The sequence below is a fragment of the Podarcis vaucheri genome (assembly GCF_965113315.1).
Source record: "Podarcis vaucheri genome assembly, chromosome: 2".
NCBI lineage: Eukaryota > Metazoa > Chordata > Lepidosauria > Squamata > Lacertidae > Podarcis > Podarcis vaucheri.
Window position 1 is genome coordinate 77,156,161 of NC_138760.1, and position 19,827 is coordinate 77,175,987.

A 19,827-nucleotide genomic window follows, 5' to 3' on the forward strand; every position below is an offset into this window, starting at 1 on the left:
ATGTAGAATGAACTGCCTCTGGACTGAGATTCAAGTATTCAGGATATAGCTATAATTTCAAAACTAAATTTAAATTACTGAGATCTAATAGGAACTTTGTAAATTGTAAGAATGCTCTCTCTCTCTCTCTGTGAATGTGTCTATACACTCCACAGTGCTGAAAAATGGGTTGAATTTGAACAAGATATTTCATGCTCTTTAGATTGTTTTACTTATCTCTGAAAAGCAGCACAGGGAAGTCTGATCAGGAGAGTATCCAACATTATAGAATGGCATATGAAAAACAATCCAAAAAAGATGAGTGCCTTTTGGGTTTAATGACGATCTTCCATAAAGGCTTAAAAAAATAGGCTCAGGTTTTCATTCTCAAAGCAGGTATATAGGCATCAGTGACTGAATCGGTTCATGGAGAGAAAACAATTTGAGTCAGCTTCATCATTTCTGCTGTTAACTGTAGCAGGGAATCTAGTTAATTTCAGTGCCATGGGACTGGGCAGGCTCCTCATCTAAGCCAGTATGCAAAACGATTCCACAGACTTAAAAATTCTAGATGACAAAGTAAAGAAGCAATTCTAGCACAACTTAAATTCAGCCCTTCCAAATTCCTAGGGAGTCACTCTAGCTCTCTGTCACTAGTACAGGAACAGTCCAATATGCACGCATCACCTTCACAATCCAGGAGACAAGCAGCAGTGGTATTTTAAGATTAAATTGGCATAGGGGACAGAAGCTAAACCAGGGTGTTTCTCTACTCAGTGGGTTCAGTCTTTTCTTGTGCAATCTCTCCTAGTGTACAAGAATTTTGTTTCTCTAGGCTAGGCTGTATTTTTCTGAAAGTTTGTTAAATCTAAGTGGCTTCCTGTGTATGTTGTTAATAGGAGGATATTTTCTAATCTCAAACTCTAAAATTTAGCCTATTTGTCAAAGCAGGAACTGGAGCAAACTCCTGTACCCATCAGAATTACTTGGAAGGAGTTGTCTGCACTTGTACATCTTCCTGCATTTTCTTCAAATTATCAGCCATCAAGTTGCAAGCTTTCTTGTGCTTCTGCCAGTGCTGTACCTGACACTCTCTGCAAAGGGGAGAGTGAAAAAAGAAAGGGTTTTAGAAAAAAATAATAGGTAGCTCAGGATTCAGAATGGAATATGGATATATAAATTTGTTAACTGCAAGATTGAAGCCTCCCTGATACCTTTAGCAGCTTGCCATTCTACTTGAGGTACTGCCTCTTGATTTCTATGATCTCCTTTGTGGAATTTTAGTAAATTGAAATGTTCATTATTGTGTTTTGTTATTTTAGTTTTGTTTGTATGGGTATACTAGTATGAATTTAAGAAAAGTGGTGCTGTATATGTCTTAAATCAGCATTTTGCCTCGAGTAACTGTTTATATAATGCAGTGGTTAAAAATCTGTTTTTAAACTGTGATTTGAATGCAGAAGCGGAAACTGTAATTGGTGTTGCATAAACTATATACTGTAACACAAGTTCACTTTGGAGTGGGGCACCAATTTGTGATTTTTACCCACATATTTGAGAGTGGGACACTGATTTGTGCTTTCTTACCCACATATGGATAAACAGGAATTCTGTTATCCCCTATATATCCTTGTGTAGCCAGCACAATGTGTATTTTTGCTTTCCTATATTTTTAAGAAAGTATAGCATTGTGGCTAAAAATACAGGCTTTGATGCGTTTGTTAGTCCTGGATTCAAATCTCTCATCAGCTATAAACTCTCTGGGTAGCCTTAAACAAGCTACTATTGCTCAGCTTCTCATCTTCATATGCAATATGGAAATAATAATACTGTCCATAGCTTACAAGGTTGTTGGGAAAAATGACTTAGATAATATCATGAAAAGTGCTTTGGGTTCTTAGAAAAAAGCACTATATAAATTTCAAGTTTTAATATTACTAATAATTCTTCCCCTATTCTGCTTTATGGACAAAACTGGCTGGGGAAAATCTAATGCAGATTCATAAAGAATAATTTTCTTCATCTGAGCTGTGTTTTCCACTAACCCTTGTTTGGAAATTAAGTGTCAGAGCAATGAGAGGTAACCTTGAAATATGACATTGAGAAAAACATATCTTCTGACTCAGTTAGAAAGCAAAGGGCAGCCTCAGTCTGCACAACTCCTCTTTATAATGGGCATGAATGATACACATGAGAGTTGCTATGGTATATTGCAAGAGGTATGATCAGCCCTAGAAGATGTGAGGAATGATTAGCTCATGTCATTTAGGATATGCCTAATCTAATGAGTGTGTTATTGTTAAAGCACTATTAGATGAGAGAGTGGATACAAAATGAGGAACGTCGTAGCATGGATCTGAAATATATTTCATATAATTTCATATATTTCTATAAGGAAAACAGAACTGAAATGGAGGGATCTTCCTCTAATGGAAGTTTAAGAGTCTGCACTGTGGACTCAGTAGGAGTAGTAAACTATCTCAGAATAGCTTATACAGAGGGCATATCAAATGTCTGCTGAAGAAAGATTGTTTGAGATAGTCAATGTTCCTATTAATAAGATTAATCAAGGCTATAAGAAAAAGGTTTATTTAATTTTGGAACTATGACTTAAATATTGATTAATACTGTGTATTTTTTGCATAAGAAAATGCTTACAAAGGTAGATGCAATAAGATGCAAAGACTCATACGGAACAGTATAATCACTAAGTTGCAGAGCTCAGGTTGCAGTAATGTTAGTAAATACTACTAGATTTCACAACAAATGAGCCAGAAAAGCAAGATTGTAGTCTAGGTAAAAGCCGGTAAGGTGTCCTATAGTATTCAAAACACAGGCTTTAAAATTAATGGCTTTTGCTCTGAGGAGTATCTCTGAAGCTTTTGCCTACATATGAGCTACCGGAAAAAAGGGCTCAGTATTGCACAGCAACTGTCTTATGTTAGGTGTACTTACCTTTTGCAATACCATTCATTCCGGCAACGAGAGCAGCGTTTTGCTGCCTCAGAGCCACACATCCCACACTTGGGTTTCTCTGGGATCAGGGCTTCCATCACATCCAGGTTGTATGTTTTTGCCCATCTGATTTAAGACAGAAAGCAGGCTTCAGAAATTCCAACAGTTACTTAGTCTTTGTCATCTGCTACAGGATAGAGCCTTTACATCCAAGACTGATACAACATTCAGCGGAATGTCAAGTGGTATTGTAAGGTAGCTGATAGCTAGTTGAATTTAGTGCAATATGAGAACAAAAATAAATAAATAAGTGGATTCACAATCTTGATTTAAAACAGTGTCATAAACACTTCATACAACTGCAGGCTGGACACAATGACATCACCACATAATGGAAAAGCCTCTTCCCAAAGGCTTCCTTACACCTGGAGTACTGAACTAGAATTCAGACACTAGCAAGTTAGAGATAATTAGAAATACTTAAACACGTTCAGAAATGAAATGAAATAAATTTAGGAAAGTTTGGATGGATCATATTTGTGGACCCATTTCCTAATTCTAAGAAAGCTTTCTTGTGCTTTGGACACTGCTTACTGAAAAAGGCAATATAAAAGATAACTATAACACAGTCCTAGAGCAACAGTACTTAGATGTGGTGCCTTGGTCCTGTAAGGCAAGTATGTGGCAAGGAGCCAAATCCCTTTGGCAAAAAACCAAATCTGACTCAGAAGTGTTTCACATGATCTGCTATGGCCTGTTAACATGCAAGAGGCTCTTAATAGGTTTGAACTCCAGCTGTTTTTGCTTTGGTCTCCTTGGATGATGCACAGCTTAAATTCCTGCTTGGCAACTCCAAAGGCCTGAATACCCACCTGAGGTGGATGTAAGGTCTGAACAGGGACACGGGTGGCACTGTGGTCTAAACCACTGAGCCTCTTGGGCTTGCCGATCAGAAGGTCAGCAGTTCGAATCAGCACAGCGACGGGGTGAGCTTCCGTTGCTTTGTTCTAGCTTCTGCCAACTTAGCAGTTCGAAACATACAAACATACCAGTGCAAGTAGATAAAGAGGTACTGCTGTGGCAGGAAGGTAAGTGGCATTTCCGTGTGCTCTGGCTTCCGTCACAGTGTTCCATTACGCCAGAAGCGGTTTAGTCATGCTGGCCGCATAACCTGGAAAGTTGTCTGTGGAAAAACTGGCTCCTTTGGCCTGAAAGCGAGATGAGTGCCGCACCCCATAGTTGCCTTTGACTGGACTTAAGCGTCCAGGGGTCCTTTACCTTTAAGTTCTGAACAACTCCAAACCGAGCACTCAATCTAAAGGACGCTTTCTTCATGACATTATGTTACATGAAAATAAGTGCATGTGTGAAGAGGCCAAAGACTTTCTAATTTTACTATAGGAAGTCAAATTTCATCCGGGGGTTCCTAAACCTAGTTGAATTGGGAAAGCTGAATGTTTGTTATTCAGCATGTGAGCTTTTAGATTCTGTGCATCCAGCTGGCTAAAACAAAGACTCGCCATAACATAAGCTTTGATATAGTATGAATCTGAGCATAGTAAAATTTTACCTGCAAGCCTGGCTTTTCAGTTCCTCCTCTGAAGGGCTAAACATGTTGTTTACCTGGTGCTTGGCAATTGCTTGCCATTTTCCAGAGTTCTTACTGACAATGTTTTCCCATATTACAGGAACCTGTTAGGACAGCGAAAGAAAGAAAGAAAGAAAGAAAGAAAGAAAGAAAGAAAGGTGAATCCATCTAAAGCAAGGGATTTGAGAGCAGTAATAATTCCTGAAGCTCAGTAGAGTGCAAGCACATTTGGAAGCGATAAGCATCTATTTATATAAAAGAAAAAAGCAGGATTTCTGTCTAGGTTTAACTGATTAAAGGGAAAGTCTAACAATAGAGTTGAATGGGGAGACTTCTGAAGGAATATTGAACAGTTTTATGTAACAGTGGACAAATGCGAAATAGAAGAAATATAATTCTTTTAAGAAATTGCAGCCTCTTCTAGACAGATTTGAATTAAGCTTAACAGCATGAGCAATTCCTGCCCTGCTTGTCCTCTACCTATTTGTTTTTTTAATAAAAAAACTTTCTGTTTGATTATCTCCCAAATCCTTGCTTCCCCATGCTAGAATCCGCTTTACTGCTAGGGCACAACTAGCAATCAGTTTCCTGCATGTTGGTTACATGAACTAGAAATGAGGGAAGTCTTGCTTAGAAAAGAAGCATTGATGGAAAAAACAGACTTGTTCCATTTAGCTATTAAACTCTCTCTGTGTGTATCTGATGTTGTTATTATTTTGGAGGGGAGTGAACCCTGTCTGTCCCACTGACGATTACATATTTATAATATAATTTGTAGTGTTCTGGTCTTCAGAAAATACAATACCAGAACGCTCCAGGATTCAGTAGGAGGCCCCAAATACTATAAGTTGAAGGTGGATATTGAGGCATGAGCCTAGAATGTGGAACTACCGGTAGTAGTTTTCAAAAAATCTGCCACATGGCTAAAAGCTTACTTAAAATAGAACTTTCTGTAATCTGTCAGTTCCCTGAAAAGAAACACCCAGGCGTGGGCTTTCAAATATGAGAGAAAAATCTGGCAAAGGGCAAGTGTGATGAAGTTCAGCTCTACAGGAAAAGCTGATGTTTCAATAGAGTTGATGCCCCTACCGAGTAAAAATAGCAGTGCAGGGACTGGAAGTCAAAGACTGCTCTGTGGAGAGACAGAGATGGAAAAAAGCCTCTTCATAATTGCTTGGCATAAAGACAGTGGGTGAGTTCATGGCTCATTGGGAAGTTTGCCTTGCCAGGGTGTGTACAGCATAGCTGTAGTCCCGTCCACCCCCGCCACCACCAAAAGTCTCTCAGAATGCCAATTCTCAGTTACTGGTACCAATGTAAACTAAGAGAAGGGCAGGGCTGTAGCTCATTGGTAGAGCATTTGCTTTGCATGCAGAAGGTCACAGGTTCAACTCCCAGCATCTCCGGCTTTTCTGCCTGAAACCCTGAAGAGCTGCTGCCTATCAGTGCAGACAGCACTGAGCTAAATGGGCCAATGGTGTGACTAAGTATAAGATAGCTTCCTATGTCCCTAAGAATCAATAGACTAGAGCTGCTCAAGAATTAAGAATTCACACACAAACACACTGGATTCAGCTTTTCTGGGACCCATTGCACACCTTTATATTATTGAGGAGTAACTTCACATGCTTTCATGCTCTCTTTTTCTGTGGCTTTCTCCTAGATTAATTTCCTACATGTTTGCCTATTTAGAATAATGTTACCTATCAATATCCTTGCTTAAGGAATTTCTATGCTCAAAGGCTGTAATTCTGATGATGGTAAACAATCCTGTTCCTAAATTCATAGCTGCTTTTGATATTTTATTGCTCTTAAGTTATCCTTAGAATAAGCTATAATGCCAAATCATCTAATTCCAAAGTTCTCTAAATATGACTTTTTATTTTGCTGCTGTGTATATAGATGGGTTCTCCTGTGTGCAGCAAACCTTGTCTGAACTGTATGCAGCTAACATAAAACAAAGTTAAGTAGTATAGTTTTTCTTGCATTTCTCTTTTCAGCATAGGAGTCCCACATGACCATGCCTGGGGCTGAACTTTATTATACTGGATTGGTATATTTCACGTAATCAAGCTGCAACATACTTTGGGATTGGAAAACGCTAGTCAAACTTGTTGGAAACTATCAAAACGAAAATATGAAAATACAAACAGTATAGAAGTATGCTGCTAAGGCAAACACAGAAACCTTATATGTTGTGTATTTATCCCCATCCATCAACAAATAACAGTTTTTCTTATTATTCAAAAAGGAAACTCTCTGAATAATTCCTTTAAAAAATCTATCTCTGGGAGAATTATGAAGAGAGCAACAGAGCACATATTGAACAATGTTTTCCACACCTTCCTTGCCATAGATACACAATGATTTACAAGTATTGTGGCATATTTTCCGTTCAAATATGCCGTGGGCATAAATCTGAAATATCAAAGCTGCAAATGCCTTCAAAAATCCAATGATAATGAAGGAAAATTGAAGTGCAAGAATAAAAAGGTTGGCTAGAAGGAGATGGTTTTGGATATACCTGCTCTAATATGAGGTCCTTCTTGGGTGGAACAGGGTCTGTCACAGCAAGATGGCTCAGGAATCTTTGCAGCTCGAGCAGATTGGGGAATTGGTCAATGAGGACATCGGTCAGGAAGGCACGGAGCTAAACAGAGATGATCACAAGATTTAAAAAGTTAAGAATAAGCCATATGCTGAGTAAAAGGATCTGCATGAACAACTGACACCTCTATACTTTCTCTCTCAGATGTCTCAGATCTCAGAGCTGGTTAAGTAAAACAATGCATTTCAAATTACCCAATCTCTACTGCTCAACAAAAAACTGGAAGCAACAATACAAGGAGGCAGAAATTTGCTACACTTGGAACAGCAAGGAAGCCATCGGTTGCAACTATTATAATTACTGCAGAGAAAGATACAAACAAGTAGCCCTCCAGCTCCCATATTAAGCAGGTGTGAGTGAGCCACCAGAAGGCCCTTGGAGCTAGATCTCAGTGTCTAGGCTGAAGGATGGGGGCGGAGACACTCCTTCAGGTATACAGGACTGAGGCCATTTAGGACTTTAAAAGTCCATACCAATATAATTTCTATACAGAATGCAGTACCAGTGTCCTAAGCAAATTTATCTTCTTACTCTTCAATGGCTTTGATTTTTTGAAACCCACTCTACCTAAAAAGGCCCTGAGAGTGACTTACAGATCACTAAAAAGAAGGAAAATATGTGGGAGGATGAAATAAACTAAGTTACAAGTTTTTCTAATGATCAGCCAGGGTGGAAATGTTCAAGGAAAGAAGGCATCAAAAGTTGCTGGTCTCTCAGCTGCATGGATGGAGTGGCCCTGCATCCTCTGTTGCAGCAGATGGAATGTGATGGGATATTATTATTAATAATAAAATTTGTATATCACCCTTCATCCAAAGTTCACAGGGCAGTTCACAAAAGAACCAAAATGATAACACAAAATACATAATAAAACAAAAACAAAGCAATATCCCCACCCCCAACACATGTAAAAGGCCATAGAATGTGCCTTATTGGCACAAAGCTCATTTATATGAGTAATGTCTTGCGGCCGAAATGCACTTGTTGTTGACTGCTTTCTGGAAAATATGGAAATGGCCGAATAACTAATTTAATTTAAGGCAAATCTATGCATACTTACTCCCAAATCCCATGGGATCAAATAGAACTTAATTCCAAGTACACATATACAGAATCCCTCTGTAGTGTTGTAACAAATGTTTATGTTGTAGCAAAATTTGCAGTGTTGTAACAAAATTTGTGTGTCACCAAATTCTCAATATTTTTAGATAATAAAGGAATTTAAATTTATCAAACAAAAGCTACCACATACTGTTAGAAGAAAAGGGCATTTTCAATGTTTCCTTTAGAACAAAACATCCCACTCCCAAAATAAATAAGTGTCCGACAGATAAAATTTGTCATCTGTTGACTAATTAATTTAAAATTAACTAATATTAATTTGCCAGTTAGCTCAATTAAGGCTTGCAGGCCCTACTTTACTCCCAGTTGTGATGGATTAGCTGATGAAAAATCAATAATTTTTAATCCTGGTTCCTGCAACATTGTTTAAAGCTAGAATAGTATATCTGAATATGCCAGACTAAACATGAGAATCATGCACTTGTAGTCTGTGTCCTCTGTAGTCCTCTACCTTCAGGAGCTGGCCTTTGTTAAAATTATTGAAGTTGTACTTGCGCTGACATTCTGGGCTAAGGAGCAGGTTATAGAGAGCAATCCAGACTTGCCCATCCAACTTAGTCATCTTTACATGGTCTTCATAGGGCACCTCATACCATGCACCATTCTCATACTTTTTCAGCTTCCCTGGGAAAAATGATAAATGGTGATAATAAAGAAAAGGACATTGTTTTAAATCATAAGTAACATTTAAATATGATAAGTATAAATCTAGTAGGCAAAAATCTCCAGGCCAAGATGGATGAAAAGCTGCTTATGCAAATGTATAATTTGCACACTTTCTTATGTCCAGTTTGTTTCTTTATCCCTAGATTTAGTCCTTCAAGGGCATAACGAGCAGGCTGTTTTTCTGGTCCTGCAACCCTATTAGGATAGCAAGAAGCCTCTCGTATTAGGGTTCTCTTTTGCAGAACTGAAGCTGCAGAATTATGTTTCCTTAACTATTGTTTGCATCTGTCTGTCTCAGGAGACAATGGAAGAGTCAGCCTTCAAGAGTAAAGTCATACTGTTGGAGAGTTACAAAAGCCTGCCATGGCTGCAGAGACCGATGCAGGGGAGACATATTTTGTTGCAGCTGGGGCAGATGAAGGCATCCGGTTTTGCTGCTACAGGTACACCATGGCATTTCTTCTAAATCAGTGCCCTAGTGGTATTCTTATACATCTCTTGTACATACATGCTTTCTTCTATCATGACTGTGGTCTACTGCCTGGTTAGCTGTATATTCAGATGACAGTCTACTTCTTGGCATGACAGACTGAGGTGCCTGCTCATAAATACACAAGGGTGAGTAGGCACCTGCGAACTGCCATGTTTGTCCTTCACAGTTCTGCTTATCTTTAGAGGTAGAAAAAGCAGTACAGGAACAGAAAGGGACAACAAGAGATAGCTAGGCTCAAATAAAAAGGAAACAAACAAACTAAAACAGAGGGGCTATGGTAAGGATAGTTTTGAATTTCCACAACTGGTTACAGAGCATGGGTTGAGGTGCAGCCTGTACCATGTATTAATTACAAAAAATGATGAATCATGCAAAAATTAGTTGAAGACATAGCCATCAGAAGTAATGGATGATAAGCTACAAATACATTTACGGGGCAGAATAGTTATAAAAGGGGAACCCTGAGTTTTATGGAGAAGAGTGTTAGTCTATCCTGATGTTCTAGTCTCAGTTTACAAACAACAGAGAACCCAACCAAGAGGAACCCTTAATACCCAAGGCTATAGGAGATATTATCAAAAGGAACAAGGTCATGTGATTATTTTTTGAAAGGAACAATCCCTAACCCATAACACACACCTTCTTCACGGCAGCTCCATGGAGAATGCTCTACCAACTCTACTAAGAGACATGGAAAGTTGTGGGTATTCAGAATTCTTGTCGCAGCACTCACTGGCAAACTGACAAAACATAAGGATATATTGAAGATGCCAGTTTTATGCAATCGAGAAGCTAAGTGTTTTCGTCAAGGTTCACAAAACTAAAATTAATATGAAAAATTTAAGCGACAAAAAATAAGACCTCAGTTGGTAACCATGCTAGGATGCTTACAATGAATCATCAGCAGTGAAGAATACACACCAGCAAGCAGTGCTAAGATCCTATCACCATACTTACAGCAAAACTAATATACTCCAACACTTCAGTGAGTAATACTTCAAGTGATTAACAGCACTACACAATGAGCATATATAAATGTTTACTCCTATTCAGGTAAGGATGTCATCAAGACTTCAGTGGTTGTATTCAAAGCAATTTAAGTCAATATTCAACTTAAATCAAAATTCAGCTTCTCATTATATTACAAGTTATGAACTAACCCATAGGTACCAACTCCCTGGGGCCCTGGGTGCCCAAGCACCCACAAAATTTGGTGCCAGGGCCATGCACACTGCATGGCACCCACAGCCCTGGGCACCCATGGGGCTAAGGTAGCACTCCTGAACTAACCCATAAATGAACCTTCCATGGGAATATAGAAAATCTTTACCCCTTCTCCCAGGCGTTTACCTCAGTTCTTCCATGAAAACTGAACATACCTCTCTAGTAGACCGGTAATGAAACGGAACACAGAAAGCGCTTTCAGTGAGATCTCAAACTCCATCTCCTCAGCTTGTTTCTTTAGTTCCTGGAAGCAGCAAAATTCACACAAAGAGGCTCAAACACTATAGTGATGCTGCCAGGTGCTGGTGGGGAAATCTGAACCTTTTGAAGTTCTCTCCATATTCAGCAAATGACACTTAGTCATGGCACCATCTCAAGCAGTACCTGGGCCAGAGGTGAAGTTGCAGAGGTGCTGGACCCAGGCCCCAGCAGTGAACCTTAATTCCCTGCATCATAATTCCTAGAGATAACATTCCCTGGCCCCAATCTTTCTGAAACACTGCTCCATAGTAGCTGCTCCCTCATTCAGGCAATACACCAGACAGGAATCAAGAGAGAAATGTTGGAGTGTTAAGTTTGAGGCTAGAAAACTACATCTTTAAAGCTTTCTACCCCTTGAGGTGGAGTCTAGGATGGGTAGCTAAACATAAGGGGAGGGGGATAAGGGTTGGGAGCTAGGAGCCTGTGGGAACAAGCTTCCTGCAATCTCTGATCTGTCCAGGGTACTAAAGAACCTGTATCTACCGGTAATTGCACCTCTTCTCTGGTCTGGCTTCTTGATACTGCATTGGAAACGTGGCTATTACCTATGCTACATAATCTCAAGCTGGTTCTGCTTCCTTACAACTCTTCAGTGAATACAGCCTTACCAGGACTGGACAGTTTATGAAGTAGTTGTGTCCAAAATCAGAAGGCGAAGGGTTTGCAGGGAGATGACAGCTACAAGGTAAGCTGGTGGAAGGATTGCATATTCCTTTACTTAGTGTCTGAGACACTATTAACTCACAGCAAGTAAAACTCTTGAGTGTTCTGCATTATCTTCCCAAGCTTAATACAATGCTAGACAGTGAGACACAACTGGTCAGACTCTACCATGTCACAAAACAATGATGATGGAAGCATGGAGATAGAGGAAGCTAGCTAGCTGAAACTCAACAAGAACAAACTGCATTCCTTCAATGAATAAAGCTTGTTAGACAAGTAGTAAATAAAACTCATTTTCACTTAGAACGTTACCACATGCCTAGTAAAGGGGGAGCTCATTATTTAGAATAGCTTTATTACTCAGAACAGTGATTTATGGCCTTTTGGTTCTGAAAAAGTAGTGGGAATAACTGCAGAGAGCAGCTATGGTTATGGAAACTAACAGAGAATGTTTCAGAGCTTTGCAGACATTATTTTTTTCCTGATCCTACCATGATGCAAACTGAGACTGGCCATTTCAGAAAGGACATTTGTGAGATCAAAGGGTAGCAAATGATCTGTTTTTTAATTAAATATTTTATGGCGTGGAGGCACCACATGGATTTTCCATCTTGGGAATTAAAGGGTGGAATTCCACATTGCCTTATGATGAACATTCAGTTTGTGCAAGCATTTCAGCTTGACACATGGAATGATTTCCCCCTCCCCCATGAGCTGTTCTAGTGGTTCTCTGACCCCCCCCCCCCGGCAAGAGGTATGCAAGGGAGAGGGGTGAAAAACCCCATTGCACAAGCAGAATTCTTTTCACAGGGTTTCCGCTGATGGAGCTGGTTAGGAGAATCGCACCAAAATCCCATCAAAAAGTTTTTCTTTTACCCAAAGAGGCCATCTAGAAGTGGGAGGTTGCAACTTTTACCAACCTGCATTGATGAAAGATTGGCAAGATCCTCTGACAGAAGCTTTTGTTCAACTGGGATCTTCCCACTGGCACTTCGAGCTGCTAATAGGGTCAGCTTCCTATGGCTGTAATCTATCAAGTCCAGAATGGTATCCTCTGCTGATTCACAGATTTCCTGCACAATAATAGAAATGCTAAATTCTGCAGAAAGAATGGAAACAATATTCCAAAATGAAGGCAACTCATCACTTAAAAAGTGGCTTTGGTTACACTCTAGTGCAGTGTTTCCCAACCTTTTTTGGGCAAAGGCACACTTGTTTCATGAAAAAAATCTCGAGGCACACCACCATTACAGCCCCGTGACGTCAGCGCGCAGCGTCACGCCGGGAGGGACATGAATTGCTAGCAAATTACATAATCACCTCCTTGAGGGCTGGCTCATCTTCTCCGAAGGCAGAACCCCATTAATTAACAGCACAGACTCACACCATAGCCAAGACGAGGGGGAAAAACCTCAGTCATGCACAGTCATGCACATGTGGGGGCTAAATGAGGACGAAGACCGGGCACAAAGCAGGGTTCAAATCACCCCACCTGGCCAGGACAATCCCTGGTGCTCCCTTGGGCCACTCGCCTGACCCACCTCGCAGGGCTGTTGTTGCGAGGATAACACGGGGAGAACCACGCGCGCCCCCGGGAGCTCCTTGGAGGAGAAAGCGGGCGATGAATGCAATGCACGAAATATATGAGAGGCGACCAGGTTTTGCAGGTGAGGGGCCCCCGCCAGCCTCCGCTTCCAACACCCGGCGCAACGACGCCGAAGTTTCCCCCCGGGCTCAGCTCGGGGAGCAGCGCTGCTCCCCCCTGACTCCCCTTCGCCCTCCCGGCTCTCTCTGCCGCCCACTGAGGACCCCCCTCACCTGCCAAGTCCGGAGCGCCAGTGGAAGTTGCATGCATGCATGCAGGGCGCCACGTTGCCATTGCATTGCACTGCACTCCATGCAACGCCTGCACGCATGCATTGCCTTGCACGCCCGGCAAGGGGTCTCCCCGCGGTCCGATGCGTCCCCTCCGGCGCGGATGCAGCATTGCAAAAATAAACACACACCCCGACGCAGCCCTACCTGGGGGGCAGCCTCCGCCGCTCCGCCTCCGCGGGGATCCCCGGGCTCCATCCTGCCACCCGATCTCCGCGGGGGCGCAGGCAGGCTGCGCGGGGTCTGCGCGGAAGAGCCCCTGCCCGCCCGGCCACCGCCGCCGTGCTCATTCCATGGCCGAGAGAAGAGCGCTTCAAACAAAACGCCCGGTCCGCCAGGCCATGCTGGGAAACGTAGTTTGCGCACCTCACGCAGGCGCGGAGCCCAAGGGCGAGGGGACTACGGATCCTGGCAGCCCCGCGCCGGGGACGGAGGGGGAGAGGCCGGGTGCAGGGATGGAGGGACGGGTGGGCGAGCGAGTGAGTGAGTGGCAGCCGCCAAGCCTTGGCCGAGAGCCAGGAAGGGCCTCCCCGGAGGAGGAGGAGGGAGGCGCAGAGCGGGAGGGAGGGAGGGAACCCCAGGGGTCATCTAGTGACGGCGCCCCAATCGAAAATTTGACTTTAAAAAAAAAAAAAATCTTTCAAATTTTTTAATTTTTCCCGCGGCACACCAGGCAACATCTCGCGGCACACTAGTGTGCCGCGGAACAGTGGTTGGGAAACACTGCTCTAGTGTATAAGTTCTCTACAGTGTGTCTCTGAAAAAACATAGCTGTCAATGAGTTAGGCCTAATTTCCAGTACCTGGATTAAATGAGTTTCTTCCTTATCCAAGATACCTTCTTGCCTGACCATGCATGTCTAATAGCTAGGATAAGAAGCCATCTGGTTTATTCTGTTGGGAGCTAAAATGTTGTTTAGTGAAAAGCAAGAGAATACTGAATTACACTGTTGCAACCAGTTTAGCAAAAGAAATGTACTAGAAGAGAGTCAAAGGGATATTCCACAATAGGTCAGGTAAGAAAAGATAGGATACTTGACCAGGGATGAAGTAAAAAGTCTGGGGCAAATATTTGGTTTCTGAGGGGCACTTGCCTGCACTTCAGATTGGTAGGGGTAAAGGTTGTAATGTCTGGTCCCAGATGGGCCAGTGGAAATTTACCTCTGCCAATCTGGGGAGCAGCAGACCTGCAACGTGAAGTCACATAAAATCTTACAGAGATTGGCACATCAATGACATTGTTACTTGTAGCTCATGCAGAAGCCCTAGGTGACCCTACTCCACTCTAAAATAATCTGTAGTAGAGGAATAAGAAAGAATAAAAAAGCCCAGATCAACAATTATCCCCTGGACCATATTACCACACTGAGAAATCTCCACTTAGTGAATTATCATGATTCATCTGCAGTGACCTAAATTATCATGATGATATTTTTGTCCATAATCTTTGCTCGTAACAGTCTAAATTTGCTGCCTACCTTGTGAAAAAACACTGTCTCCAACAGGTTAATAATTGAAGCTTCATGACGTAGCTGAGGTGGAGGAATAAAGCATAAATTATCAAAATGCCATTTACTAGAGACATTAGTAATGTCAAAAAACAAGAGAATATGTTGTAAGAAATAGAATTCCACTTTTGTGTCATCTTAGTGATGTGAGAATGTAGTCTGTGGGACAATTGCCACATATAAGATTAAGATTTAAAAGATTTAATGTGTGTGTGTGTGTGTGTGTGTGTGTGTGTGGTGGTGGGGAAACCATCTTTAGAAATTGCAGTTGATTACACTGAACCTTGGCCTGTAGGATTGTTATGATCAGAACAGGGTATTACATACTGAAATAAAAACTGATTTTCTGTATTCAGGATAATAGGTACTAAAGTGAGGTGATACCATCTTGAAAGGGACAATTTATTTTGATGATTTGGAAGCTCTAGCTTTAACGAAATAATTAGCTTTCTGAGAAATTTAGCTTAAAATTTATTGTACATTAATAGTACATATAATCTCCTAATAGTGATAATTCTGGGATGTGTCAGACTAATTTAGCTAGCTGAAGCATCATTGTGTGATACTTTCTTACAGATATTGTGCAGTATAAGTAGCATAGTATTATGAAATATTCTACCTATAACCTTTTTAAAACTTACCACTAAGTATATGGGAAATGTGCTTTTTGGTCTGAAATCCTCCAGTCTGCAAAGTATAGGGAATACTTTATGCTTCCAGATTTCCACAGTGATTAATTCCTCAATCAGAACTGGGATCTAAACAGGAAAAAACAAATAATCAGGAATGAGTGAGATGTTTCCAGCTTAAATATGAGGTCTGTAAGGCCTGAATCAAACAAGAAAATTTCAGGGCTTGTGATATGTCTCTCTGATGTTCAAACAGCTTACTGTAGGCAGAATAAATTCTCTCACTTTACACACTGCTGTTCACAGGGCAGACAAAAAACCATTAGCTGTGACTATGAAAGAAGGTGCACACAGTCTTTCTTATGGAACACTGAAAGCCAGTGTGGTGTAGCAGTTAGAACTGCCCTGACATATATAAATCTATATAAATCTAATAAATAATAATAATTAGTGTCGGACCAGGACCTGGCAGACCACAGTTCAAATCCCCACTCAGCCATGAAGCTCACTGGGTGATCTTGGGCCAGTCATTCACTCTCAGCCTAACCAACCTCACAGGGTTGTTGAAAACATATTTACCCGGCACTAAGTCCCATCTCAAGGGACATGGGTGGCGCTGTGGTCTAAACCACAGAGCCTAGGGCTTGCTGAAGGTTGGTGGTTCAAATCCCTGTGATGGGGTGAGCTCCTGTTGCTCTGTCCCTGCTCCTGCCAACCTAGCAGTTCAAAAGCACGCCAAAGTGCAAGTAGATAAATAGGCACAGCTCCGGCGAGAAGGTAAAAGGCGTTTCTGTGCCCTGCTCTGGTTCACCAGAAGTGGCTTAGTCATGCTGGCCACATGACCCGGAAGCTGTATGCCGGAGTTGTCCGCAACTGGACCTAATGGTCAGGGGTCCCTTTAACTTTAAGTTCCATCTCAGACTCAACAATTGGTTGTCTGCTCAGTTGTCAATGACTCATGACAGGACCTTGTCATTATTGGTTTCCCCATTTGTGGAATGTCCCCCTTAGTGATGTGTCTCTCTCTATTGTTATTAACTTTCAGGAATAATTTGAAAACATTCCTATTTACCCAGGCATTTGCTTGCTGAAGAATATGATTCCAGGCAACCATAAGATCACCGAATGAACTAATGCTTTTAACTGTAATAGCTCTTAGAGCATTTTAAACCTGTAACTGCTCTTAGATAGTTTAACTGTACAGTGGTGCCCCGCAAGACGAATGCCTCGCAAGACGGAAAACTCGCTAGACGAAAGAGTTTTCCGTTTTGGAGGTGCTTTGCAAAACGAATTTCCTATGGGCTTGCTTCGCAAGACGACAATGTCTTGCGAGTTCCTGCTGGTTCCCCCCCCCTTTTCTAAGCCGCTAAGCCGCTTATCAGCTGATCCGATCAGCAGATAAGCCGCTAAAAGCCGCTAATAGCGCTAATCCGTCAATGGGCTTGCTTCGCAAGACGAAAAAACCGCTAGATGAAGAGAATCACAGAACGGATTCTTTTCGTCTTGCGAGGCACCACTGTAATTGGTTTTTTAAAAAGAATTTTTAGTTGTTTAGAATGTTTTTCATTTAAAATTGTTGATGTGTTTGCCTCCCTGGGCTCCTTTGGGAGGAAGAGCAGGATATAAATTCAATAATTAATTTGTTAAAAATCTCACTTAGGATTGTGGCCTTAGAGTGCATAGTCAAAATCATTAAATGCAGCTTGAGTTAGCTCCTAATACCATAACCACCATCATGTAGTCACAAAGAGTGCTGAAGAAGTAATTTTTTTCTACCCTGTCAAGTAAGTTTGGAGAGAAAATATAATAATCATCATTTATGGTTGTGACCACGGTTGGGCTAGTAGTTACGTAATTTATGTGGGATATGTGTATAAACTTGAGTAGCTCTTTGAACAACCTTACCTAAGTACTAAATAAAACAAAGTTCAACTTTGTTCATGGGAACATAGATTTTGTCAGATACCAATGCTTCTCTTATTGGTCCACAGTTGAATGCATCATACCTTGCCATTGTTCACCAGAAGCTCAGTAAGGAGTTGCTCATGCCCAGCAGAAGCACTCAGTATTGCCTGCATGTTAAGCTTCTCAATGTGCTCATGTTGCCTTATCCACCTAGGAGAGTAGGGTGAGAGTAGTTAGCACCAGTCCCCCATTTCTTCTCTGCAACCACCGCTAACAACAATTTCTTCTGGCTATCAGCCACTCTTTTCATATTTTATTGCACTGGATTATACTTCACAAGTGTATCTGATCTGATGACATCCCTAATTTGAAAATGCTGTTAGCATCCAGTGTCCTCGAAAAGAATTAACTGCCTCTTATCCTTTCACTCCATTGCATCAGTCTTCAGCTGATGGGATAGCATGTGCCTCCCCTCTTCTCCCCCTCCCAACTTCAGGGCACTTCAGGGTGCAGTGGCGGTTCTACATAGGCAGTGTGGCAGGGGGGTTACGGTGTTGGGAGAAGAGGGTTCAAATCCCCACTCAGCCTTGAAGCTCACTGAGCAACCTCACCTTCTCTGTCAGCCTAACTTACCTTGCAGGGTTGTTGTGCAGGGTTAAGTGAGGTGGGGGATAACCATGTAGGCCACCTTGAGCTCCTTGGAGAGAAAAGGTGTAATACAAATGCAATAATAAAGAGATAAATAATCTCTTGCTGCCCACGTGGCTCCTGTGCCCAGGGCCGGATTTCGGTTTGATGAGGCCCTAAGCTACTGAAGGTAATGGTGCCTTTATATGTCCAGCTGTCCTTTGTCAACAACAAATTGTCACTGTTTTTTGTGTTGAATATATGCTATATGGTAATTTATGGACCTAATAGGTATCTGAAGCCATTTGCACATATTGCCATGCAATCAGTCCATGCAGAATGTGGGTACCCTAAAAACAGAAATGAGCAAACCAGTGATATTTTAGGGAGCAGGCTACTAGGCGGGGCCCATGACTTACATCACAGAAGCCTACACAACACAAAACACTGTTGCTGTATGTAGGTTTTATTTTACTTGTTTGTTATCTCACATTTTGGAAATGTACATCCAGTGGTTTTTTCCTTTACATTTTTTTTTGGGGGGGCCCCCCAAGAGAGTGGGGCCCTAAGCTATAGCTTGTTTAGCTTATACGGAAATGTGGCACTGCCTGTGCCATTATTTCCCCACCTGTGGCAGGATAACAGGAGATAAGGGATCCAGACCTTTTTAAAAACAGACGGGGCAGGCAGAAATCCCACAGGTGAAGCGAAGTGCGGCGGCTTTGCCTGTGAGATTCCTGCCTGCCATCCAACTGCTACAGACACTCGTCCCCGCAAAGGGGCTCAGCCTCCCTGCTTCGGCCTGCTGGACTCTGAGGCTCCTTCCCCCAGCGAGGCGCTATTTCCTATCACCCACGGACACCCCCTTCCCTCCGGCTCGGCCTCCTCCTCGTACCCGTAGTTTCCGATATCCCGCAGCTGGAAGTGCCTTAGCGACTCCACCAACGCTTCGGTTTCGCCGGGCAGCAGGACGGTGGGAAGCGCCTCCTCCATCGTGGCTTCGAGGGAGACGCCAGGCCCCACGCCGTCGCCATGGAAACGAGCGCGGGCTGCCGCTGCAGCAAGAGCACCAGCGACCTCTAGTGGAGGGACTTGGCACTGCGGCCCACCGACATATTCCTGCTGCGGATCCAGAATGGACCTCCGCAGTCACTATCGGCCACATCGTTAAGACCACCGCGTTCATGGAAGACCATCTTAGTCGGCCACGAGTGATTGCTAAAGGAGAAAGGCAGACCTGGCATCTAACCCTCGTGCCGTGGGAATGCAGTGCCGCAGAAGACAGAATCGGGATTCGATATGACCCCATCAGATTTCTATATGTATGATAATGATGATAATAATACTTTTTTAATTATACCTCGCCTTTCCCAGTTCAGAAAACCGGGCTCAGGGCGGCTAACAACAAATTTAAAACACTTAATTGATCTAGTTGAGGTTCCTGCATTGCAGGGGGTTGGACTAGATGACCACCGGGATCCCTTCCAACTCCACAATTCTATGATTTTATGAAGTTTCCCCTAACTATTGGCCATGTTGGTTGGGGATTGTGGGAGTTAGGAGTCCAATAACATTTGGAGGGCTGTATGTTCCCTTCCCTACTCCGGTTAGAGGAAACTATACACTGGACAGTGTTGGTCCTAGCCTAAGGAGACCACATTCATATCCCCACTTGGCCATGGCGCTTGATGTATGATCATTATAAATCTTGCCAGAACTGAATCT

The 19,827-nt window shown here is 42.3% G+C and overlaps 1 protein-coding gene across 1 annotated transcript; it reads right to left on the bottom strand.

The window, feature by feature from the left end:
- Positions 1-431: 431 nt before the first annotated feature.
- Positions 432-19,398, bottom strand: ZMYND10 (zinc finger MYND-type containing 10). The gene is made up of 12 exons (XM_082214559.1): positions 18,998-19,398; positions 17,577-17,685; positions 15,583-15,699; positions 14,912-14,965; positions 12,480-12,632; positions 10,791-10,879; positions 10,051-10,151; positions 8,704-8,876; positions 7,047-7,172; positions 4,505-4,626; positions 2,935-3,060; positions 432-1,073 (listed from the first exon to the last, which is right to left on the bottom strand). The coding sequence occupies exons 1-12, from the start codon at positions 19,093-19,095 to the stop codon at positions 962-964; spliced, it is 1,380 nt and encodes a 459-aa protein (XP_082070685.1). The 5' UTR covers positions 19,096-19,398; the 3' UTR covers positions 432-961.
- Positions 19,399-19,827: the final 429 nt, after the last annotated feature.

What these genes read in the sequence shown, in the direction of transcription:
- ZMYND10 (XM_082214559.1), bottom strand. Translation starts at nt 19,095, where the DNA reads ATGGAGGAGGCGCTTCCCACCGTCCTGCTGCCCGGCGAAACCGAAGCG. An exon ending in CATTTCCCATATACTTAGTG is followed by an intron (nt 14,966 to 15,582) that starts GTAAGTTTTAAA and finishes CCTCCACCTCAG; the next exon opens with CTACGTCATGAAGCTTCAAT. An exon ending in ATGGAGCTGCCGTGAAGAAG is followed by an intron (nt 8,877 to 10,050) that starts GTGTGTGTTATG and finishes CATTTTTCCCAG; the next exon opens with GGAAGCTGAAAAAGTATGAG.